At 38.4% G+C, this 26166-nt stretch overlaps 1 protein-coding gene across 4 annotated transcripts in view; it reads right to left on the bottom strand.

The window, feature by feature from the left end:
• Positions 1-26166, bottom strand: part of ptprz1a (protein tyrosine phosphatase receptor type Z1a) — a 104982-nt gene that overhangs the window by 26587 nt on the left and 52229 nt on the right. For 2 of the 4 annotated variants that reach the window (XM_061722208.1, XM_061722209.1), the window contains exons 6-14: positions 24489-24555; positions 24251-24408; positions 19159-19309; positions 16211-16395; positions 13366-13492; positions 7726-7775; positions 6824-7622; positions 5324-5887; positions 1381-1519 (exon numbers count right to left, since the gene is read on the bottom strand). In XM_061722208.1, the coding sequence (XP_061578192.1) occupies positions 1381-1519; positions 5324-5887; positions 6824-7622; positions 7726-7775; positions 13366-13492; positions 16211-16395; positions 19159-19309; positions 24251-24408; positions 24489-24555 (2240 nt within the window). The remainder of the gene's footprint in view (positions 1-1380; positions 1520-5323; positions 5888-6823; positions 7623-7725; positions 7776-13365; positions 13493-16210; positions 16396-19158; positions 19310-24250; positions 24409-24488; positions 24556-26166) is intronic. The other 2 variants (XM_061722210.1, XM_061722211.1) reach the window with 2 other exon arrangements.

Genomic DNA, 26166 nt, shown 5'->3' with positions numbered 1-26166 from the left:
TTATTCTTAATAATACTCTAGGTTATGGACAGTGAAATAATTAATAGCTCTAAGTTTATATTTTAGTTTAATCGTAAATGTTTATATGATGAGGTCCTCCTCCCAGGAAATGACATATAGAGGAGCGAGGGACAGCTGATGAGACAGGGGAGAAACGTATTGTTTTTGGACCGCTCTCTTTATTTTCGTTTACAAGCTACAGTATAGGCCTAAGTTTACTTATTGTTGTGGACACTGAATGATCGAGAGTTTAATAAATCTCTGTTCGATACAAGCCAGACTGATCGTTTTATTGGAGCGCGTCAAGACTGCAGGTCTCCTCTGAATTAGGAAGGCGGCTGGAAGGCAATATAAAGGCTGCCACAGGTTAAATGAAGTCAGAGTAACTAGTAAACCAACATTTTTAATTCCAAAAAAACACCTGGTGTGTGGAAATCCACACATGGAAACATACCCTCTGAACATAACCTGGGTTTTGTTCAGGTTCCGTTGTGCATTTATGTGCACGCTCAGTGAAACTGTAGCTGGGGGCGGGACTTTGTCAAATCACCTGGCTTTCCTGTGTATCTAGACCAGGGGTGGCAACCCAAAATGTTATTGGACCAAAAACAAATATGTCTGGAGCCCCAAAAAATTAAATGTCTTGTATAAGCTTTAGAATGAAGGCAAATGGCGAAAGGCGAAATGTCGAGGAAAAAGTCTAAATGTTGAGAAAAAAGTCGAAATGTCGAGAAAAAAATCGAAATGTCGAGAAAAAAGTCGAAATGTCGGGATTAATGTTGAAGTACAATCTCGAGAAAAAAGTCGAAATGTCGAGAAAAAAAGTCGAAATGTTGAGAAAAAAGTCGAAATGTCGAGGAAATAGTAAAAAATTTGAGAAAAAACTCATGATGTCGAGAAAAAAGTCGAAATGTCGAGAAAAAAGTCGAAATGTCGAGAAAAAAGTCGAAATGTCGGGATTAATGTTGAAGTACAATCTCGAGAAAAAAGTCGAAATGTTGAGAAAAAAGTTGAAATGTCGAGAAAAAAGTCGAAATGTCAAGAAAAAAGTCAAAATGTTGAGATTAAAAAGGAAAGGAAAAGGGAAGAAAAAAAAAAGAAAAAAGGAAAAAAAGAAGAAAAAAGAAAAAAAGAGAAAAAAGAAAAAAAAAAGAAAAAAAGGAAATAAAAGGTCAAACATTTTTGAAAAAGCTCCAGGGAGCCACTAGGGCGGCGCTAAAGAGCCGCATGCGGGTTGCCGACCCCCGATCTAGCAGGTTGTTTACTGGTTTGACAAAGGCATCAGCAAGTGACAACCACAGGCTTCACAAACACGTGCAGATGGTTTTCTTTTTTAGCGAGCAGGAGCTGAGGAGCGTCTCCTCTACGGGCCGTACTTGCCTCCAGTAAATGAGAATACCGATGAGGATGACGAGGCCGAAGACTGTGAGGGTGGAGATGACGGCCAGAGGAACCAACGCCTTGCTCTCTCTTTCCCGTATGGAGCCGACCCGTGACTCGTGGCTGCTGTTGCTGGCGTCTGCAGGAGAGGAACAAAAGGTTGAAGTGAAAGAAGCTTCATGTAGAGAAGAAGCCGGCTCATCCATCACCCACAAAAGCCCTGTTTTTCCAATAACCCTCAACAGCGAGATCACATAAACTGGTCTTTGCTATGCCCATGTCACATGCAACAACATAAAAGGTTAAAAGGTTAGGTTAAGAAGCTCATCACTTGTTTCAGTTTTGAAAACTTGGTTAGTTTTAGTTCTTTTTGGTCTTAAGTTTTAGTTTTTTAGGTATTGACTTACAGATTAACAAAAAACAAATCAGTGCCATACAGAACAAAAATCCTTCATTCATTTTTTTTTTTTTTTTTCATTCATTATTTTGAGTAATCAGAATTAGAAAAAAGAATTAATCAGAAAACTGAAACTGCAAAAAATACAAGGCACGAGAGGAAAATGAAAACAAGGAAATTCTACCTGCAATTCCATTTAATTTCAGTTAACTTTAGTTTTAGTTTTTATAAAAATCTTTTGTTTTTATTTCAGTTATTTCATATGATTATTTTTGTGCTGTTTTAGTTTAAGTCTTAGTTTTCGTTAACTATAAAAACTTTTTTTTTTAAACCATCCTGCTGGTCTTCCAAAGTACATGGATATTATCAAATGGATTTGTATTTTTTTTTAATTTTTTTTTATCTAATGCTTTCCTTCATGTAACAAAAATGAAGATTCCATCAAGTGAAATGGAATGAACTGAAGAAACTCTGGTTCCTGCTTTGAAAGCAGCTTCATTTCACTGATGATGATTATAGTCCAGAACCAACACTAACTTCTCTACATTCCAACCACCTTCAACACTACCTGAGTGAAAAACAGACACACACGGGCTCCTAACAAAGCAGAGCACACTGATTAAACACGTTAAAAACAGAGGTACATGTACACATGTAGCTGACGAGAGACCCAACCCGACCTTCCCCAGGTTCTTCTGATGAATCCTCCCTTTCTCATCTCCTCACTAGTAAAGGAAAAGCGCTAGCATGGACTAACCTTGACGAGGTGACTGAACTTACCTGTTCTGAAACAAACTAGCCCTGATCAGCCGTGAACGTCTGTGTCAGTCCTTTAGACTCATTTATACTCATCCATGCATCAGGCCTTCCTCCTGCAAGATCTTTGTCTAGCTGCCTCACACTCTGGACTATTATGATTTGATGTATACACACACACACACACACACACACACACACACACACACACACACACACACACACACACACACACACACACACACACACACACACACACATATATATACACATATATACACATATATACACAGGACTGTCTCAGAAAATTAGAATATTGTGATAAAGTCCTTTATTTTCTGTAATGCAAAAATGTCATACATTCTGGATTCATTACAAATCAACTGAAATATTGCAACCCTTTTATTATTTTAATCTTGCTGATCATGGTTTACAGCTTAAGAAAACTCAAATATAAAAAAAAATGGAATATTCTGGGAATCTTAATCTTAAACTGTAAACCATAATCAGCAATATTTAAATAATAAAAGACTTGCAATATTTCAGTCGATTTGTAAATAATCCAGAATGTATGACATTTTTATTTTTTTAAATTGCATTACAGAAAATAAAGGACTTTATCACAATATTCTAATTTTCTGAGACAGTCCTGTATATATATATATATATATATATATATATATATATATATATATATATATATATATATATATATATATATATATATATATATATATATATATATATATACATATGTATATATTTATGGGTGTGTAAGGTGGAGAGAAAATGGGAAAGGTGATATGCTTTGCTACAGGAACAAAAAGAAAAAAGAAATTGAAACTGAGAACGAACAGTTTCATTGTAAATATTCCTTTCAAAAGTATTCCCGTAAATGAGAGAGGGGAAAACAATTTAAAACATCTTTGTGTGCGCACAACACTCAAAACATTTACCATTTTCATATGTGGAGTGAAGTTGTGGAACAGTTTGGGTGCGGAGCTCAAACAATGTCCAAGCATGAGCCAGTTCAAACAGCGGTACAAAAATATGGTTTTCACAGGAAACAGGGAGGAAGAAGGGCTTTGACAATCACCTGGTGTTTCCACACATCATTTACTCACTTGTTTACTCACATTATTTATTTTCTTTGTTTGTAAATGTGTACATATGTAATGTAAATATGTAATATGATATTGAACTCAACTGAGGATTGTAATTTCTGAGAATGGGTAGGATTAAATAAGAACATGCGTCTTTCTACTCCTTTTCGGACATGGTAACATTGTTTTGTTTTATTTATTTATTTATTTTTTGTTTTATTTATTTATTTTTTGTTTTATTTATTTATTTATTTTTTGTTGTTTTTACTATTTTGACTTATGTGTTATTTTTATGTTTTCCCATGTTCAGAATAAAGCTTTCATTCATTCATTCATTCATTCATTCATTCATTCATTCATTCATTCATTCATTCATTCATTCATTCATTCATTCATTCATTCATTCATTCATTCATGAGGACGTTGGGTTCTGCTGGTGTTGACTGAGTGCTCAGGGGGACAGATATGGAACAATGGCAGGAGATATGGACTCATACTGTATTGTAAAGGGATAGTTTTCATATTTTCATCCTAAAATGACCACTGGTTTTCTGAGAAATCCTCTGGCCTTTTAATTTTTTGAGGGGCTGAGAAACCAAAGGATTTAACTGGCTGCTTGAAGTTTAGTGTTTAAAAAATATGTGCTTAAATATTCCTTAGAGAGAATAAATATTTGAGTTACTTGTAAAATTGATCCATGTTCCCTTAGCGAAGATAATTGCTGATGTGAAACATTCTGCAGATAAACAGGTGCTAATTATACTACATATATCACACTTGATTTCATTTAGATCTTTGCCATTTTATGCTGTCAAATAAGTTTCACAATTTTGTTCGAAAGAACAAATAAGAAAAAGAAACTTTTGAAGTACAGTGAGGGACAAGTGATTGGTTAATTGGTTACAGCATGCAAAAATGTAAGACTGAGTTAAATATAGCCCAGTAAGTTGGATGCCAGAGACGGGGGGAGCGACGAGGTGAACCACTAAGGATCTCTGTTGCACTCTGTTGACGAGCTATGCTGCATTCGTCATGAGCAGATTTGTGTTTTTGACTTAAATTGCAGGCTAAATTTGCAATTTAGCTCTTTGGGGTCTTGAGGGCCAAGAATTATCGGCAATCACTCTCTGGACGAGTACAGTTCCAGCTGATGATGACAGCGGTACACGAGGAAAGACATTACTGCTTCACCACCATCACTTGTTGGTCCGCTGAATGCTCACACTTCACCAGCTAATGGAAACCCTCACCATTGAGGGTGGAGATTCCTTGAAATACAGTTATTCCTTTAAAAAAATACTTACTTTAAAAAACTTTTTTTCTCCCCTACTGGCATGCAAATTAGAGGCAACTGGAGTGCTTCTAGTGAAAGTGTTCCACTCCACACTCACATCCTAAATTAGTGCTGCCATACGTCCTCCCAACCCTAATTGGAGAAAACTGTGTAAAATATGGCAAAACGACCTGCCGTAAATGAATGCTTAAAAAGGGTGTGATGAAGAGTTAATTAGTTATAAAGTAATTTTGAGTTGAAATGTGTTGAATTAGTTTGAATCTGTTGCTTTTGCAGACAGAAATGTGAGAAGTGTATATTCGTTGTACACAAGTGATGGATTAGTGATGTTCTGGATCTCCAGAATTCCTCCCAATCCTTTGGATTCTTGCTTGTTTCTTTTTTTTTCTTTACCTTCAACTGGCTCTTCTTCCTCTGACCCTCTTTCTGTGCTCTCTGAGATACTGAAGTCAGATGAGGTCTCGTTGTCGTAGAGGCTTTCGGCCTGCCCTGAACCACTCTCCTCTGCTCCAACCAGCGACCAGGCTGAAGCGGAGTTTACCTCTGACAGAGCTGGAGTGTCTGTGCCTCCTCCTACCTCTGGAGTGACGGCACTGCCGCTCCCGCTTTCAAAATAGAATGCTGAGGAGTGTTCTTCCAGATCATCTTGGGTCTGGCCAGATTCGGAGATTGTGACTGGAGGGGCAGTGCTAATAACTTTGGTTGAATAAGGGAGTGTGCTCTCCCCGGAGGCCGAGGTGTGAACCCTTTCCCAGTCCTGATCTAAGCCCTCCTGAGAGTCAGGGGACAGGGCCGAGCCAGAGGCGCTGCTGCTGCTACTGCTACTGTCTACAACCTGTCCCTCTGGGGTGGGGGCAAATGGGAAGGCTGTGGGTGAGGAAGGAAGGTGAGAGGCTTGAAAGCTGGGGCTCCTCTCTGATGTTGACAGCCAAGAATCCATTATAGCAGATGCTGTGGCTGCAACAGAAATATGCTGGTCATTATGGGCAGATTGCATGAACAGGGTCTCAGAGGTCAGTGAGGGAGAGATAGCGTTATAGGAGAACAGCAGCTGGTCTAAAGACAGACCACCAGAGCCCACTTCAGATGGAGAAGGTAGAAGAGTGTCTGTACCAACACCAGAGGATGAGCGGTGGCCCACGCTAGAGTAGAGCTCTATACTAGACGAGTCCCAGGTTGACGACGGCAACGGTACGTGAGGAGAGGCATGCAACCAGGAGGAGGACGCTGACAGCTCGATGGAACAGGTGCACAGAGTGTCCACATCACTAGTTAATGGCAACACATCGCTCGTAAAATCAGGGAAAACCGACTCTACGGTGCTCCCTTTGGCATACCTTGAGTCTTTAACCCCATCTGATACAGATGTGGACAAACCCGGTGTTGCATCAGATTGGGCAAAGTCACTAGAAAGAAGAACTGATGGCAGTAGTGTAGGACTGAGAGAAAGAGAGATTTTTAAGGCGGACAGGTCCCAAGATTCAGGTATTTCAGATGGGTCCAGCACCGTTTCGAGAAGAGGGGTATCGCTAAATTCTGCCCCTGAAGACCCAGATAATGAAAAACTATTGCTATCTTTATCATCAAAACCAACACCAGGGTAAACAGAGTCAGTCTCCCAAGCAGACAGGGAGGGCGATGGGACGGGAAGGTGAGGCAGGGTTGAGGCGGGAAGTGTAGGGACTGAAGGAGAAGCCGGGTCTTTGCTAAACAGCTGTGCAGTAGCAGGATGCTGGGAGTCCAGTGCAGAGGCAGACAACACGGGCCACAACGAGGAAGGGTCATGCAAGCGGGAAGAGGAGGCTGCGCTTGGGTCCGAGGTGTCACACAGAGGGGTGGGCGCGAGGGAGGAGGAGGACGAGGAGGAAAAGGAGAAGACAGAGATGGGCTCACCGTTGGACGGTGACTGCGTTGCCTGCAGGACAACACTTGACAGGACAGAGGTCGTTGTAGATGAAAAATGAGGCATGCTGGGACTTGTCGGGCTACGTAGAACAGCTTCCCTGGATGAAGAGGGCTGAGCAGATGAACTTGTATCCTGGATTTCTGGGAGACCTCTGGATCCAGGAGAAACACTTGCATCTATGGATGTCTCTTTCACAGGTTGCACTGGTGTTTGGTCCGTCTCACCCTGGATGGAGGATGATGACGTTATGCTGCTTGTGTCTCCAGTATTGGATGTCACTGTGCTTGGGATGGTAGCGTACTGAGGAAAGCCGTCACCCCCATGTGTCTCAGTAACAGGGACTGAGGGAATAATAGTACTTAAAACACCTTCTGCCCTGTCAAAGAAGTCGTTTGGACTTTTAACTATCTTAATTCCATCTGTCTTTAGTACAGTAGTAGTAGTAATTGAGGGTTGCTTTGCTGTCCCTGTAGAATATAAAAGGGTATTGGTACTCAAGTCCCCATTTCCTCTTGTTTCTGATAATATAGTGACCTCTGGTGGCTGCAAGGTAGCGCTGCGTTGTACTTCCTCCTCCTGAGCAGGTTGGGTGGATTTGACAGGAGGAACTGGAGAAGTGGTGGTAAGCCTTTGAGACGACTCTGTTGTTCCAAATGCGATGCCTGGTAGAGGTAAAACAGGTGATGCAGAAGTTTTGGTCTTTTGTGTTTTTGATTCACTCCAATCCCAATCATAATTCTTGGCCTGGTCTATTTCGTTCATAGACAGATCGGTGTCATTGCTGTCCTGTTGGGAGAAAGAGAAGTTGAGAGGTATCAGAAAGTACCTGTGATAAAGAAATGAGCATTATCAAGAATAAAAAGTATCTCAATAAGAAAGGCTTACTTACTTCGTCATCAAATACATTTGATTTTCTAGAATCTGGATCCAGTGTAGGGTCTAAGAAGAAAAGATTACATCATTAGATGCATAAAATAATTCAAAGATAAACTAAAATAACTTCACAAAATCTCATGTAAACATTTTACATTTTCAAAATTCAGCATTTGAAATTGTATTTATATTCATTTTCATTTTCTGATGTGTGAAAAGTAAAATCTTAAAAGCAAAAATGTGACAAAGGACAAAACAATTTGAAAAACACAGTAAGGACAACATTCTGGGAAGGAACACAAAATACTGGATGTAGGTGTCAGGAAACCGTTTTTATATCTTATATCTTATTTTATATCTTTCTAGGCATTTACGTATGATTAGTTTCAATCTCTCAAACCTGAAAAACTTAAGGATGAAATCTGAGTGTGAGGATGTTGCTCTTGATGGAGGGATGGAGTGACGATTGGAGGAAAAAGGAGAAGAGAGAAAGGTTGCACAGTTTCGTAAGTAATCTTTGCTTTTCTCATGGACAATATCATGGTAATCAGCACTTGGATGCAGGAAATGAAGCACGTTCATGCATGGATTCCCAAAAGGCCACAAACACAGAAAGCCTTGAGCAAGCAGCACTTGCAATAACTAATAGCTTTGTAGCTTCAATGTGCTTGTAAACCCAGCTGGGCCAGGTATTAGGCAAGACTTCTGACTGTTACAACTTTCAAGCTGTAAATTCAATTCAGTTTTATTTATATAGCGTCTATTAAAATACAAGTTGTCTCTAGAATCTTTCCAGAGACCCAGAATATAACCAAGAGCAATTATTACATAAAGAATGGCAGGTAAAAACTCCCCTAGTGGGAGAAAAACCTTAAGCCCAACAGTGGCAAGAAAAACTCCCCTTTAGGAGGGAAGAAACCTGGACCAGGACCTGGCCAGAGACCAGCTGGAGCAGCTAGAGCGGGAAAAGGGAGATCGGAAAGAGGGAATGAAAAACAAAAAGAGGAGAGGGCGAGGCACAGATATATTGACAAAGGTACTGCTCTGGCCTGCAAACATGTACAGAAGAGAAAAGGAGGGGAAGACCAGCACAACAAACTACAAGGACGATGGAGAGCAATGATGGTTATGAGATATTTCTAACTAATAACTGAGGATTGAGCTGAAGAAAAGAAGGAGGAGAGAAGGAGGAGCGAGGAGCACTGCTCAGTGGATCACGTTGGTGTCCCCCTGCAGCGTAGCTCTATAGCAGCATATCTACACTGCAAAAACCCCAAATCTTAACAAGAATATTTGTCTTATTTCTAGTTAAAATGTCTCATTTTTAGTCAAAAAAATCTCATTACACTTAAAACAAGACTCATCACTGGAAAAAATAACAATTTTCACCTGTTTCAAGTAGGTTGTTCACTTAAAATAAGTAGAAAAATCTGCCAGTGGAACAAGATTTTTTTGCTTGTAATGAGAAGATAAATCTTGTCCCACTGGCAGATTTTTCTACTTATTTCAAGTGAAAATTTACTTGAAACAGGTGAAAATTGTCAAATAACAAGTTATTTTTCTGGTAATGACTCTTGTTTTAAATGTAATGAGATTTTTTGACTAAAAATTTGACATTTTAACTAGAAATAAGATAAATATTCTTGTTAAGATTTTGAGTTTTTGCAGTGTAGGAACTACGAGTAAACCTGCACTCTGAGAACGGAGAGCTCTATTAGGAACATGAGGTCTTGTAAATATGGCGGAGATAGGTCGTTTTGGACTTTATACGCAAGTAACAGAATTTTGAATTGGATTGTAAATTTTACAGGGAACCAATGGAGGGAGACTAACACTGGAGAGACGTGGTCTCTCTTGTTGAGTGCTGTCAGCACTCATGCTGCTGTATTTTGGATCAGCTGGATGTTATTTAGCTAATAATACATTAGAGTAATCTAATCTAAAAGATACAAACGCCTGAATTAGTTTTTCAGCATCACTCTGGGAGAGGATGTTCCTCATCTTGTGATATTACGGAGATGGATAAACACTTTCTTACAAACCTGATTAATATGCTGTTCTAAAAAGACAAATCCTGATCAAAACTCACACTCACACATCAAACTCCACCAAGAGCAATAAAACAAACTCACAAAATGACAGAAAAGCTGACTGAACACTCACAGCACACAACAAGCGTATGGAGGGGGGGCAGGAGTGATAGTAGAAGTCTTTGGGCTCTTACCTGTCTGAGGCTAAGTGTCATGGAGACAAGATCAGACTGGTTGGTGAAGCATGAGATGAAAGTTTAAAGGTTGAATGAACTGGGTTTAGGGAGAGGACTTTGGGGCAAAAGTGACAAAATGGCTTAATGCAAACTTGAATCTATTAACAGGGGGCCATTACTGAGATGTACAGTATGTGATGATTTAGAAAAAAATAAAGCACACACATATGGACAAATTTGTTTGTATCCTTTCATTAAAGAAAGAAAAATCCATAATAGCCACTGAACTAACTTGAAATTAAAGACAGTAATAATATATATTGAATACTGAATACTAACTACTGAAAACCAGACACTGCTTTTGAATTGTTATATAATTACTAAAAAAAGAAAAAAAAAAAACTAATGAAATTGGCCTAGAGCAGGGGTCGGCAACCCAAAATGTTGAAAGAGCCGTATTGGACCAAAAACACAAAAAACAAATATGTCTGGAGCCGCAAAAAATGAAAAGTCTTGTATAAGCCTTAGAATGAAGACAACACATGCTGCATGTTTCTATATTAGTTATCACTGGGGGAAGATTTTTTTTTCATTATGCACTTCGAGAAAAAAGTCGAAATGTCGAGAAAAAAGTCGAAATGTCGAGAAAAAATTCAAAATTTCGAGAAAAAGGTCGAAATGTCAAGATTAATGTTGAAGTACAATCTTGAGAAAAAAGTTGAAATGTCAAGAAAAAAGTTGAAATGTCGAGAAAAAAGTAAAAATGTTGAGAAAAAAGTCAAAATTTCGAGAAAAAAGTCGAAAAGTCGAGATTAAAAAGGAAAGGAAAAATGAAGAAAAAAAGAGAAAAAAAAGAAGAAAAAAAAATTATTTATTACAAGTTTTTTCAGTGACCATGGTGGTTTTCTTGGTTAATGGAAGAGAAACAACAAATGTATCCACATGTGTTTACACTTTTTTAAGTTATCAAAACAATTTCAACACCGTCTTATGCTGAAAGATGCATGCTGACAGCAGCCACAGTTCATTACAGCCTAAAAACTGATCAGAAATGGAAAGGTGGATAGAGTCAAAACAAGAGATTGAATTTTATCTTTACAGTCTAATTAGGTAATCATTGCAGCATCAGACCATCAGAGGGCCAACTGTAGTGTCAACTACCACGTAGCCAACTTGGATGTGTTTTAAGCCAATTCTATTAAAAGCATATCTGAATGAGCCACAACCACAGAGTTACTAAAATCTGCAGCATGATTTTATGATTCAATGAAGAGACCAAGAATTTTAACCAGAGAAAACATAAAATAATCGATAGGCTAAAATCAAAACCACCAAAGGCTCAAAACTACACATGTGTAATGATGAATAAATAATAATTAATATCTTTATGTTTGTATTTAGTTTAGAAGCAATGTGAGGTACAGGTCTCCTTTTGTTAAAGCAATTACTACAACTTGTTACCTGCATGAGGTTTAAGCAAACTCCATCCATGACTCTACATATGATGGTGCATGTGACCTCTTTAGGACACAGCGAGCCTAGACATCAAGCTACACTGCAAAAACTAAAAATCTTACCAGGAATATCTGTCTTATTTCTAGTTAAAATGTCTAATTTTAAGTCAAGAAATCTCATTACACTTAAAACAACAGTCATTACCAGAAAAATAACTTGTTATTTGATAATTTTCACCTGTTTCAAGTAAATTTTCACTTGAAATAAGTAGAAAAATCTGCCAGTGGGACAAGATTTATCTTCTCATTACAAGCAAAAAAATCTTGTTCCACTGGCAGATTTTACTACTTATTTTAAGTGAAAATCTACTTGAAACAGGTGAAAATTGTTGTTTTTTCCCAGTGATGAGTCATGTTTTACGTGTAATGAGATTTTTTTGACTAAAAATTTGACATTTTAACTAGAAATAAGACAAATATTGTTGTTAAGAATTTGGGTTTTTGCAGTGTAATCTTCAGCTGCAGGTTAAATCACAAGTGCTAACCGCAATCTTCTCAGCTATCATAGTGAATGTTGTAAATACAGTTCACTCATATAGAAACGTACTTTGATACATATCAGACTGTTGCAGATCACTACACCGCTGAAACAGGATACAGGAAATGTATTTGCTTTGCAACAGGACATATCAGTTTATTTAATACAAAGTTCAGCTGAAATACAAAGTTATGATTGTCATTCCAGTTTCTGTTACATGAAATGCAGCCGCACACATGCAAACATTTTACTCACCACTACGAGAGACAGAACGAACAGATGGCACATAACGAAAGCTAATCAGGTATGGGGAGCTTTGTTGTTCCATTTGACATGGAGAGACATGTGAAATGAAGCCAGACTAAGCATGCCCCATCACCTTATAGATGTAGAAATAGAGAAAGCACATTTGAGTCCACAATCAGGCTTATGCAACAGTTTGACAGAACAATGCAAGTGCGACATCAACACTGCACATGTGCAAGGAGGTTTTTACATGGCATTTATATAAACCTGAGGGAGGTAGGAAGGATGAGGAAAGAGAGAAAGAGGGAAAGGAATGATCATTTGTATCAAACGGCATTCAGAGAGAGGATAAATGGAGGAATGTGGCCGAGCATAAAACACGTCCAAAGAAGAGCAAAAGGAACAAAAAAGAAAAAATCTTGACTTATAAAAAAAAACGCCTTTCGGGCATTTATGTGCAAAAACACGACTTATTGAAATTCCCCCACAATGAGGGAATTTCAAAGTCGTGTTTTTCCATTTTAAAGGTGTTTAGCTGAGCTCGAAGATTCCCTGTGCTTGAATTCTTCACGCTACTCTCATAGTTGAAGTAAGAAGTAAAACCTTTTAATGGTATGAGTGAGTTTTTCAAAGTAAAGGTCTATTTGTGATGGGGAAAAAGAAAGGGAAAAATAATGAGAAATATTAGAAGAAAAAAAATGGCCTACTTCATTTGAAATGAAATGATGAGTAATTTAAACTCACGCTTAACATTTTGAAAATATTCCTACCATTTAAAGTCAGTGATAAATACGTTAACGTTTATCAGTCCATAAAATCAGTACATAAAAGTAAGAGGATGATGCAGTTTTGAATTAAGTCAAAATGAAAATGAAGGCGAATTGTCTTTAGTCTTATCAATAATAAGGAAAGGGTGGCATGTTTGATTTTATAGCACACATTAAAACAAATGTAAATTATGGCTTCATGGAAAGATTGATACAATACATTCTTAAATTACTATAAAGACTATTATAACTGTTCATCTTAGTTGTTTCTTTCTTGCTGTGACACAGATCAACTCTTGCGAAGATGTCACTGTGTCATCAAAAGAGCATCATTCGTTTTTTCAGCTCCACTTCAGACAAAGTGAAACATGGCAGCGGAGTGAGAATTAATATCTGCGGCCACTTTGCTGAGGTTGTGCCTGGTGTCAGGCACGGCCGCTCTTACCAGGATCGTCGTTGGGCAGGATGACGGTCTGCTCGTCGCTCACACGTCCGTACAGACCGTTGGCGCAGACGGCCACCACCTGGACCACGTAGCTGCTGTTGGCCTGCAGGTCATCCAGTATCGCCCCCTGGTGGTGACACAAGTACAATCAGCTTTAAAGGGGACCTATTATGAAAAACAGGTTTTCTCTTGCTTTAACATATATACAGTGGTCTCCCCTCAGCCTGCCAACTCAGAGAAGGAGGAAAGCAACCAAATTCTGCAGTGTCTGTACAGCCGCCCGGATAAGCCGTCCAGTGTGATGTGGATCTACGAGCCAATAAGATTCTGCTCCCGTCGTTACGTAACCAAAATGCGATTGACATTGGTTGGCCTCCGATGTGTGAAACCACGCCCACAACTAACTCTGCCGGCCGGAGCTTCCGCCATTTTTTCATAGCGGTGTATCACGTCATTCAGGCAGCCAATCATCACAGAGCCTCATTATCATAGCCCCGCCCACTCAGGATCCTGCATAGATAATGAGGTTAGAGACTGGGAAGATAAAGACATGGCTCAGAGGCTGAATTTCTAATTCATTTAGCAAAAACAATCAAAAGCTTGATTTTAAGACATCCAAGACCTGTTTAAAATAGGTATTAGATTCCATAATAGGTCCCCTTTAAGTATTATTATCTTAGCGGAACAAATCCTCTTTTAATCTTCAGATGTTACCCTTTTAAAAGACGAATATTGGCAATAACCCGAATTTGCAAGGCCATGTAAACATCAATAACCCCTTTGAATAACCCGAATTTGCTCATATTCGGGTTTTTAAAAACCTGAATATGACCCCTGTTTTTTTGCGCATGCTCTGTTTGCAAGGAATCTTGGTCTTTTGAGTCCAGCACGTACTTATAAACACGGGGAAACGCAAGACCATGCCACACTTTTGGAGTGAGGAGGAGACTAATCACTTCATAAATGTAGTGAAGGATATGAACATTTCTGCATTTGTAGACGGTAGAAAGTACGGGAATAGCCAGATTTACAAGAAGTTGAGCGAAAAGTTGCGCGAAGCAGCATTTGTTTTGAATTTGGATACAGGAAGAAGAAGCGGAAATGACGGTAATTGCGTCATGATGTTCTCCGTGCGTCGCTGTTTTGATGGAGATATCCCAAATGATTAATTACCATGTAAACGGAATATTCCGAATGTTTCAGTAACCGGAATATTAGCAATAACCCGAATTTTGACTGCATGTAAACGTAGTCACTGGTGTAACGTTTACTCACAGAACTGCTCAGGGGCCTCATTTATAAAAGAGTGCGTAGGATTCAAACTAAAAGTGCACGTAAAGCCAAAAGCCGAAAATGGCGGGCGCAAAAAAAGAATCCGGATCAATAAAACCATGTGCACGCACACTTGCACGCAATGTTCACTTTATAAATCACAGTCCAGCTGGAAGGTTGCGCAGCTGAATCCGCCTCATATCCCGCCCTCTACACGCCCACTTTTTACCATATATGGGCAATGCAAAGTAGTATTTGCATATGAATGAGCCTGCTGAGCATGCGCAGCGGCTTCCTGCAGCCTGTTTGGCTTCAGGATGAATGAGAAGTATCCAGCCACCGTGCCACTGAATTTCACTGAGAGATCGAAATGTTGTGGATGAGGTGGAGGACAGGAAAACGACATTATTTGGTGGTCACAGTAAAAGTAGAAAAAGTATATAAATAGTACAAAATAAAGCGAGTGAGTGGCAGCACGGCGTTGCTGCGCTAAACGCTGTGAGTGCCCCGGCGCAACAGGTGACACACACTTCCCCCCGTCTTTTCAAAATCATGTTTTTGTCCCCCCCACTTTTTACAGTTTAAAAACTAGCTGTAGGCTCAGCCTGTAATTGCAAATCATCAAGACACTGTGCAAAGGCGATGCGAGAACGGCCCGGCAGCCCCGCACCCCCTCCCGTCTCCCCTATAAGTCTGATATATGTTGTGATATGTGATGACATTATTAAGAGTATGACATGAATTTGGCTTCATTTCACCACCTCACCGCCTGCGTCGCCAGTTCCCCATATCTTAAGTAAGTTCCTACGGGAGGGTCAGGGTTGCCATCTGCTGCAGATGTTTTGGTTAGTTTTTTCTTTTTAAATCCCAACCTTTGCGTGGAAGGTGGCTTGCGCATCTTTCAAGCCCTGTTTTGTGCGCAAGCAAGCTTTGTAAATGAGGCCCCAGGTATTTATGTGAACAGATTCTTTCCTCTGCCAGTAAAACATGCCGTAACATCAGCACAAGTACACAAACCTGGGGCTAAAGTCGCCCTTTTCTGGGAATGAAATGGAGAAACAGGTTCAGCAGTTAAAGCGGCAGTCCCACCACTGGAATGTTGGCGTTTTAATTGATGGCCCAACCGTCCACATGTCAATGTTTTCTGGAGTGAGAACTCCACAGTGAACTGATGTGCCTCCCTCTTTACACCAAAGGGCTGCCAAATGAACAGAGGAATGCCCTGCACCCTTTTGTCCAACATGATAAGTGTCTTTGTAGAGGTGGACAGCTGAACTGCTCCAGAGTTTGAAGAAAAAGTTATTTTGGTGCCAAGGGGGGGTTATTTGTCTTTCTGAAATGCTGAGATGTGTTATGCTGTGAAAGGTTCTTGGTCTTAAGAGCTTAATTTGACGGTACTGTTGACACCGTTACTCATGCCCCTGTCCCTTTTCCTGACAGTTCAACAGTCTTCAGATTGACATTTTCTTCAAAAGCTGTTGATTCAGGCTTGATGGAGGTTCCAGACGATGGGATGAAAACATGACAAATGTTTGGTGGAATTGATATTTTGTGTTGTAGGACGTTCTCTCACCACATCCTGATCTCCGTCAGTCAGGTATTCAGAGGGGACAGACTCTTTTTTGTCAATCAGTTGGTAGGTTACAGAGTACTTCTCGATGCCGGAGTCGTAAACCGCCCGCGGCCGCTCCCACGTCACCAGCAGGCTGCTGAGGTTGTAGGGCACCGCCTGGAAGTTCTCTGGCTCCGAGCTGCACACTGACAGAAACATAAAACAAGACTTATTTCAAGTCAATAAATGAGTTCATTCCCATGTCAGCTGCACGTGAGACAACTTTGCTTTTCCTTCTGTTCGTGTAACGAGGCTCATGGATCCAGGTGCACACATTTGCACTAGCTGGATGTGTTTTTATGGACTACTATTATGGAGGTAGATTTGTGTCTTCATTATTCAATCAAAAAAAAGATTGCTTCAATCAAAAAATATATTTTCAATTAAGAATTCAATCAATAAAAATGATTTCAGTCAAAGAAAAAAAGGGCTTGAATGCAAAGAAATATTTGAGACTCAAAAAAATGCATTTGAACACTGTTTTTCTTTGATTGGAAATGTTTTCTTTGATAGAAGTGAAGGTTTTTTGTTTGAAGCAACTTTTTTGATTAAAGTAGTGTTGTTTTGTGTTTGGGGCATATTATGGGTAGGACATTTGTGTCTTTACCATTTAATCAAAAAAGAAGTTGCTTCAAAAAGGAAAAAAATATTTTCAATGTAAAAAAATCACTTCAATAAAAAAAAGCTTTTTCAATCAAAGGAAAAAAGTGTGTGAATGCAAAAAAATATTTGAGACCCAAAAAATTGCATTTGAACACTTTTTTTTTTCATTGAAAATATTTTTTTCGATTTGAAGTGATTTTTTTTTTGATTGAAGTGAAAAAAGTGGTAAGAAGTGGCGGATGCTTCCCCATTGGTCAGCCCATAGACAGACATAAAAAGTGTTTTTTTTTTAAATTGAAAATATATTTTTTGATTGAAGCAATCTATTTTTTGATTGAATAATTAAGACACAAATCTACCTCCACATTTTTGTTGTGGAATTTCTAAGCTCCATGAGCAACATGGGCCAGCTGTAGAGATGGTTAACTTGGAGATGATACTGAATAAGTAAATGAAATCACCCCCCAGTGATCAGATGGGGTTAAATCAGAAGACAAATATGTTTGGCTTCCAGGTATTTCTTTAAAAAAAATGGGTGATCTGCAGCTGTTTGTTTCTTGTCTACTAGTATTATTCTGGAAAAGGTTTTATTTATAATTGTTGATTATTTGATGGGTTTTCAGCAGTTCTCAAAACACCACACATTATGTCAAAAGCAAATTGACACTATTCATTTGATCTTAACTGAGGAAGACTAGTAGCTACATTATGGATGTTACTACTAATATAATGAATTGATAATTAATATGTTACACCTAAATGTATCAACTCATTTTTAGAGACATTCAGATGTATTATTGATCGCTTGGATTCAGCTCTCGTTGAACTGGCCCGTCTTTTAGTCTGTTTTGTTGATAGACGGCTCCACTCTTCTGCAGCTCTATCCTATCTTTATCTTATGTGCATCTACTCACCACATGCACCACATGGAGTCTTCATGGCTCCATTATGGTGGATCTTTTCTGCACCTATATATTGTTTTTATTGAAATTTCATGCTCCACAATGTACCTTTATTAAACTATTTAGATTTGTAAAAATCAAGAAAACCAAATACAACAGAACTTAAACATGGTTGAGGGGGCATTAAATGGGTTGCCCCTGTGTTTTTTGCAAAATGTTTCTGGGTCAAATCGGAGATTAACAGTGCGTATTTAATGCAAATGACAGACACTTGTGGGATTAACACAGAATAAAGGGCCTGAGGATCAAGTGATAAAGAGGAGGAAGAAGAGGCTCAAAAACTGGCACATTTCCTCTCTACCCATCTGAACAAAGAAGTCTGCTGTCACTCGCTTAAACGTCTTATCTGTGAGCCATAAAAGTCCAACTGAAATAAAAGAAAATGAAATAATTAGAATAAAGTAAATGAGATTAAATTAAAAAAAAGCCATGTACCAGAGGAGTGATACTGGGAATGGAGACTGCAGTCATACTCTCATGTTGCTCAGGAAGGAACAAAGCACAAATATCAGACATCAGGTTGAGAGGAGACATGGATGCCCAGCATCGTCCACTAGAGGGAGGACCAGGCCAGCACAACAAACCAACAGGTGTTCACCAGCATCAGCCCTTTCATCAGCAGACTCCCCAAACCCAAATTGCTTTGACATAATATGCTAAAAATGCAAATTTTGGATGTTAACTCTTGTAATTAGGGCCCAAGCACTTACAATGCGAAGGCCCTATTGTATCTGTAGGAGTTCTCGTTCTCATTCTCGTTTTTATTTTTCAGACGAAAAGAGGGCCTTTTTGCCCTCCTAAACATGCCCCAAAAGTCACCAAATTTTGCACGCAAGCCACACCTGGCGAAAACTCTCACTCACTCATCTTCTTCCGCTTATCCGTTCCCGGGTCGCGGGGGCAGCAGCCTCAGCAGAGATGCCCAGACTTCCTTCACCCCAGAACCTTCCTCCAGCTCTTCTGGGGGGAGTCCGAGGCGTTCCCAGGCCAGCCGAGAGACATAGTCTCTCCAGCGTGTCCTGGGTCTTCCCCGGGGTCTCCTCCCAGTGGAACCTGCCTGGAACACCTCCCTAGGGAGGCGTCCAGGACGATGAATTTTGACGTATCTTGCCATGAACTATTGTAAACTGTGAACCATGAAGTATTTGCATCCTGCTCTGCTGTCACTGGTTGTGGTCGTTGCTGCTGATGTGATGGTGGATATTGGCTGTTGTATTGTGTTTTGTTGCTATGGACAGGCCGACTGTAGAAATGAATTGCCCTTTTGGGACTAATAATGTATTCTGAATCTGAATCTGAATCTGAATTAGAGATAAAACAAAGGGAAGGAGCTGCGACACACACCTGGTGTAGGGACCTCCTCGATGCCGGTGTAGGACGAGAACACCTGACCCATGAACTGCTCCTGCTGCTCCCTGTAGTTGTTCTGCAGGTAGTCCATTAACATGACGTATCCGGCCTGCTGCATCGTCATCACTTCACAGAACACCTCCAGCTGCAACACAGCAGTCACAAAACAACACCAGAAATAAAGCGTGCACGCTGGCATGTGTTACACTGACAGACTTAACAATTAACGTTTGTGTTGCTCCGCTCTGCAAACGTAGGCTGCTGAGTGGTTTTTCTACAAGCTGGTTCAAAAATAATACGCTAATAACATGCTCCTGCTGCACTGCAAAAACTCAACATTTTACCAGGAATATTTGTCAGTTAGTTAAAATGTCTCATTTTTAGTCAAATAATCTCATTACACTTAAAACAAGAGTCATTACCAGAAAAATTACTTGTTATTTGACAATTTTCACCTGTTTCAAGTAAATTTTCACTTGAAATAAGTAGAAAAATCTGCCAGGGACAAGATTTACCTTCTAATTACAAGCAAAAAAAAAATTGAAAAATTTAAAATTGTTGTTTTTTTCAGTGATGAGTCTTGTTTTTAAGTGTAATGAGATTTATTTGACTAAAATGAGACATTTTAACAAGAAAATAAGACAAATATCCCTGTTAAGATTTTGAGTTTTTGCAGTGGAAGGTATTTTGAGCTTTTGATGCCATCTGTAAGCAAATATTAATATTAGGAAAACCTTTCCCATATGTGCAATAAATCTTAATATAAGCCTCTTAAAACCTAAACCAAACACAGAGGAATGGTTCAAAATTAAAGTTTAGGGTTTAAATAGCCAACAGGATGTGCAAAATTATTTTATAGAGCAGACTGGATGTTACCGTAATTCATTGGTGTTTAAATAACATGTGTAAGTTCAAAGTAGGACTCATGACGAGTTTGCCTGACAGAGGGATCTGCACCGGTGTCAGGGACTGAGTGTGATGTGAGAGAAGACCCTTTACCTTCTGTCCTGAAGAACTAGTCAGTCCACCATGTCTTCTGAACAGAAGGTGAGACATTTCAACAAGTAAAGATAACAGAAGTCTGGTCGGCTTATTTCAAGTCTGTATGTGTTCTCATATGGTTGCTTCCGGTCTTGAGGTCCACATGAATGTCCACATGAATGTCCACATGAATGTCCACAAATGTCCACATGAGATATTCAGCAACCCGGGTAATTGTTTGAACTTGCTAAAAAGACAAGAAAAAGGCCTAATATTTTCTTTCCGCCTCTGTTTGTGCTCGCACCGGTTGAGTCATTATTCTGGTTTCACAACACTCACCAAACACAGATTCAAACCTGCAGCAAAACCACGCCTCTGACAAACTAATTAGTAAAAATCATGACTTTAAATCATTAACTTCTGGCAGCACAGGAATGCAAACCAGCTGGGGCACGCTAGAAAAGCTTTGGGGAAACCTGGAAACCCTCGTAAAGCTGTTGTAAAGTTAAGAAGAAAATGTAGACCACCTATTTATGATAGTTATGCTTTACAGCTGATCCAATCATCCTAACATTAGAGGTAATAAATACAAGAGAAAATCCTGATTTAGAATAAAAAAGAGAAGCGCATATGCTCCAAAACTGTGGAACAGCCCGAGGATCTGAGAGGAGCTGGAAATGTGGACATTTTTAAACGTAGAATAAAAACTCATCTCTTTGGTCTGGCTTTTATGTAGCATCAAATTTTATAGTTTTATTATGTTTAAATTTTTTTAGAGGTATTTGTTTTATTTATTTATCTATTTCTTGTAATGTTTTTATTATCATTATTGTTATTATTATTATTATTATTATTATTATTGTTGTTATTATTATTATTATTATTATTATTATTATTATTATTATTATTATTATTATTATTATTATTATTATTATTATTATCATTATTATTATTACTATCATTATTACTATTATTATTATTATTAATAATAATATTATTATTATTATTATTATTCTATTTTAATTAACTATATTGTCCCAGTTCTTATTTTTGTTTTTATTATGCTTATTTTTCAGTCAAAATGTCAAAGCACTTTATATTTCATGTACCTGGATGAAAGGTGATATACAAATAAAATTGGATTGATTGATTGATTGATTGATTGATTGATTGATTGATTGATTGATTGATTGATTGATTGATTGATTGATTGATTGATTGATACTTCTAAAGGATGGTGACATTGAGGTATAAAAAGAAACAGTTTTAGCACAGAGAGACTTATTAGGTTTCCCACTTTTTGCTGTGTTCAAATCCAATGAACCTGGGGGAGGGGCCGTAAACTACAGCGCACGTCACGCTTGAAACATATTGTTGAAAAAGTTTTGTGTGGGAGGATTCTCATGGATGCATGTGCATGCTTCTGTGTCCTTAGCAGACATTCTGAAAGACTGTTTTTGACATGATGGGTGAGTCTGGGGCCTGAGGGTAGTCTCTCCCTCCCTCTCTCTCTGTCTCTTACACACACACACACACACACACAGCCCTCAACCATTACCGGTATGCGTGTTGAACTGTGGTATGATAATTCCTCCATTCAGCGCCTTGAACATGTTTTGTAAAGGTTGTTTACGCAGAAAGCTGTAATTGTGTCACTCGTCTTTTCATCTCAAACAAAACTCCTCCGCTGAAGTCTGGTCCTTAAAGGGCCCCAACGGTGGCAGGGCCAGGTTTGCTGACCAAATAAGGTTTGTTTTCCACTGTACGCGTTGTTTTTATTCCCCTCTTAATTAGATATAGGTCTCAGTGATATCAAAAATAAACTTCCTCCTGCCACAGAATAATTGAATTGTTAAAATGTTTTTCTTTATCTTTTCTCAAACCCAATAAAGGAGTGAAATGTAGATGAAAATGAAATGCAACAATCTACAAAGCACCAGCAGTTCCATGAATGAAGAGATTATGACTCCCTACTGAAAAAAAAACATGTCAAAAGTTTAAACTGAGCAAATGCACCACTACAAGAAAACAAAGTCATTTTGAATTTGATGGCATCAGCACTTCTTTTAACCACAGCCCAAAAGTGCTGAGAACGTCTGTCAGATATAAGTTGTAACTTGTTGTAACTTTTTTCCTTTATAATGCACCAAATTATTTACAACTACAACTACAAAAAAAAGTTGGAACACTATAAAACAGAAAGCAATGGTTTGAAAATCTCATAAACCCACATTTTATGCCCAATAGAAAATAAAAAACAGATCACATGTTGAAACTGACACGTTTTGCAATTTCATGGCTCATTTAGAATTTGATGGCAACGACACATTTGAAAAACGTTTGAACAGCAAGTCTAAATGTCTGGGAAGTGGGGAGAGTATTTACTGGAGTTTTAAGAGACAGATGTTGCCCCATTCTTGTCTAGCTGAGCCTTAGTTGGCACTCTGCTTATTTGTTCTAAATCTACTCTTTCAAAATTGAACAGCTTTTCCATCATAATCGTCAGTACAACTGTTTCTCCTCATTTACTTGCCTGGGAGTAATTCCTTTACAATACTCTCCCATTTACAGCACAGATCAATAACATCACCCGCTCTGCTTATTTCCATCTTTGCAATATCAACCAATTGCAACTTTCACCTATGAACGTTACCATGTTGGTTCATTATCTAATTACTTCTCACCTCAAATACTGTTACTCCCTCCTCACTTGTTTTCTTCTACTAGTTTGAAACTCAGCTTGTGCCTTTTATAACCACTGATGTTACTGATCTGTTGCAAATTAAGTCAATTAGTTGTCAAATGCTTCACCAGTTTTTGATTTGTCCCAATTACTTTTCCAGCCCTTTTGTTATCCCTGTTCAAACTTTTTGAGATTTGTTGGTGCCATTTAATTCAAATTGAGCTAATATTTCAATGAAATGGCAGTTACATCATCTGATATGTTGATGTTTTATTGGGTGTAACATTATAGGATTTTGCAATGGATTGCATTCTGTTTTCATTTACATTTTACAATCTCAACTGTTTTTTGGAATTGGTACTGGGAGTTATGTACGGTACAATACACTTAAACACAAGGAAGCCATAAATCTGGCCGCTGTAATGACACGCCATGCTTTGCAAGAAATCAGGTCATTAAAAAAGATTTAAGAGCATAGTCTGCTGCTGTGTGAATCCAACATAAAGAAGTTCTATACGGTCAATGACCACAAGAGCAGAAGTGGCAGAGGAAGCCTGGACTGGTCAGATTTTGATTTGTGCTACATGATTTTGGGGGGAGCCACTCCAGAAATACCGTTGCTATTCAGGGTAGCATCCCATTTAAACTGCCAAACACGCATTAAACATGAATTCTTAGGTCAGGAAAAGAAACAGGATCTAATCTAAAGACGCCTGTAGCACCCTATAATGTAATAATTTCCTATAATGTAATAATTTCCTATAATGTAATAATTTCCTGAAAATGTAATAACGCCTGAAAATGTAATAAAATTTGCACTCAACGCAATCGAAAATGTAATAAAACCCAATAATGTAATAACTTCCTCAATAATGTAATAAAATATCCCCTGACTGATATTGTAATAACATTTTTACCAATAATGTAATACCTTATTACATTATTGGGAATTTATTACATGGTACTCAAAGTCTGCAATTTAACCCAATAGTAATTCTGGTGTTTCAAATCCAGTGTATATAACATTCTTAGATACTTAAAACACAAAATGTAGAACTCTGGACTGAAAATGAACATATATATATATATATATATATATATATATTACATTATTTGTCAAATATTACATTATTAGTTTTGGAAGAAAAAAAAAAGACCCACCTGAAAATGTAATAAATTCCCAATAATGTAATAAGGTATTTCATTATCGGTAAAAATGTTATTACAATATCAGTCAGGATATTTTATTACATTATTGGTGAAGTTATTACATTATTGGATTTTATTACATTTTCGATTGAGTTAAGTGCAAATTTTATTACATTTTCAGGAAATTATTACATTATAGGGTGCTACAACACCTCCTAATGTTTTCTGGTCATGCATGTCTACATTTACATGAAGTACAACTCTATTTCTCACCTGTTCATCAGATATGGCCACGGTGTTCTTGAAGACGATCCACTCCACCGTCTCGGTGCAGGGCGGTGTAGTCAGGGAGCCGTTGTAGATGAAATATTTCTCAGTGGAGTTTGGCAGGAGGCCTTGCAGAGTGAAGGGTGAAACCTCAGCACTCTTGCCTGGACAGCAAATAAAACAGTTTATACAATCACAGAAGAAGAGCCGAAAAGCCAAAAGAAGAACAAGAAAAGTGCTTTACCATATCTGCTGACACTGTTGATGCCATCTATAATGGCTGCATAATTCATGTTGTCATCAGTGCTCGTCTGCATAAAAGAAAAATCAACATCATTGAATGAAATCAACTTTGTATATACTGACCAAAAAAAAACTGATTTTTGCTTTGTAACTTATAATTCTTATATGGACATGCATTTAAAACACGTAAGCATGAACATCAACAAAAGACAAAAATTGTTGTTTTCTCTACTTAAGGCTGAACTGCGCAAATGAGAAAAGGTTTGGAAAACAGAATGGCCTTTAAGATCTAAACCTACACTGCAAAAACTCAAAATCTTACCAAGAATATTTGTCTTATTTCTAGGTAAAATGTCTCATTTTTAGTCAAACAAATCTCATTACACTTGAAACAAGTGTCAATACCAGAAAAATAACTTGTTATTTGACAATTTTCACCTGTTTCAAGTAGATTTTCACTTAAAATAAGTAGAAAAATCTGCCAGTGGGACAATATTTTTTTGCTTGTAATGAGAAGATAAATCTTGTTCCACTGGCAGATTTTTCTACTTATTTCAAGTGAAAATTTACTTGAAACGGGTGAAAATTGTCAAATAAGTTATTTTTCTGGTAATGACTCTTGTTTTAAGTGTAATGAGATTTTCTGACTAAAAATGAGACATTTTAACTAGAAATAAGACAAATATTCCTGGTAAGATTTTGAGTTTTTGCAGTGTATATAGTGTTTGGTTGTTGGAATTCTATGATAGTCACATTTTGTACATGATGAACACCGTGTTTGAACAGAAGAGTGCATATAAGTACCATCATGCTTAATAAACTTGTGGAACTCTGGAATAAATCCACAGGTACCAAGAGCTTGTTGAGACACATTGTCACACGAAGCTTCAACTTCAACTTCAACTTCAACTCCCTGCAGAGACGACACCTTGGAAGTAGCTTCAAACATACTTGAATCACGAGAACACCCTAGGGGTCATTTAGAACTTAGTGACAGTCATGCCAAATGCCCGATAATGACATTTGGCCACAGATCACATCCGACTGTAAATTGCTTTTCGTCTCTCACTTGGCTTGTGTATTTCCTGCCTTTTGTACTTTGAACTTACTGTATAAAAAGTCATGACTCCAATCACTCTGGGTCGGCACACCAACTCAGACACGATCTGTGCTGGTCTTGCTCACCGCCGGCTTACTGAATAAAACTCTCAACCCCACAGCGGATTCCTGAACTGGATTTTATATTATTCTCCAACAAGCTCAAGTGGGCTGGCATTTGGTGGTAGATGATACAAACACTTTGGTGTGGAAGGAGTTTAGTGATGCCATGGAAAGGGACTTTCAATCAGCCAGGATAAGAGTCTGGCAAACTGTCAAGCAGCGTAGGTGGGAAAAATAATGCTCCATCAACACTGTAGGGTGTGGGTGGAGTGCTGTTGGCCTTGTTGGATGTCATCAGGTGGTGTAAGGAATAGTGACGTGCTCTGTCTTGCTGACTCCTGTCAGCACTCATGCTGCTGCATTTTGGATGAGCTGGATGTTATTCAGAGAATTACTTGGACATCCTGGTAATAATACATTACAGTAATCTAGTCTTAAACTTACAAATGCTTGAATTAGTTTATCAGCATCATTCTGGGAGAAGATGTTCCTAATCCTTTTATATGACGAGATGAATA

The sequence above is a fragment of the Cololabis saira genome, chromosome 5 (genome assembly GCF_033807715.1).
Source record: "Cololabis saira isolate AMF1-May2022 chromosome 5, fColSai1.1, whole genome shotgun sequence".
NCBI lineage: Eukaryota > Metazoa > Chordata > Actinopteri > Beloniformes > Belonidae > Cololabis > Cololabis saira.
Note: the sequence above shows the minus strand (reverse complement) of the source record. Positions and strands in the feature narration are given on the sequence as shown.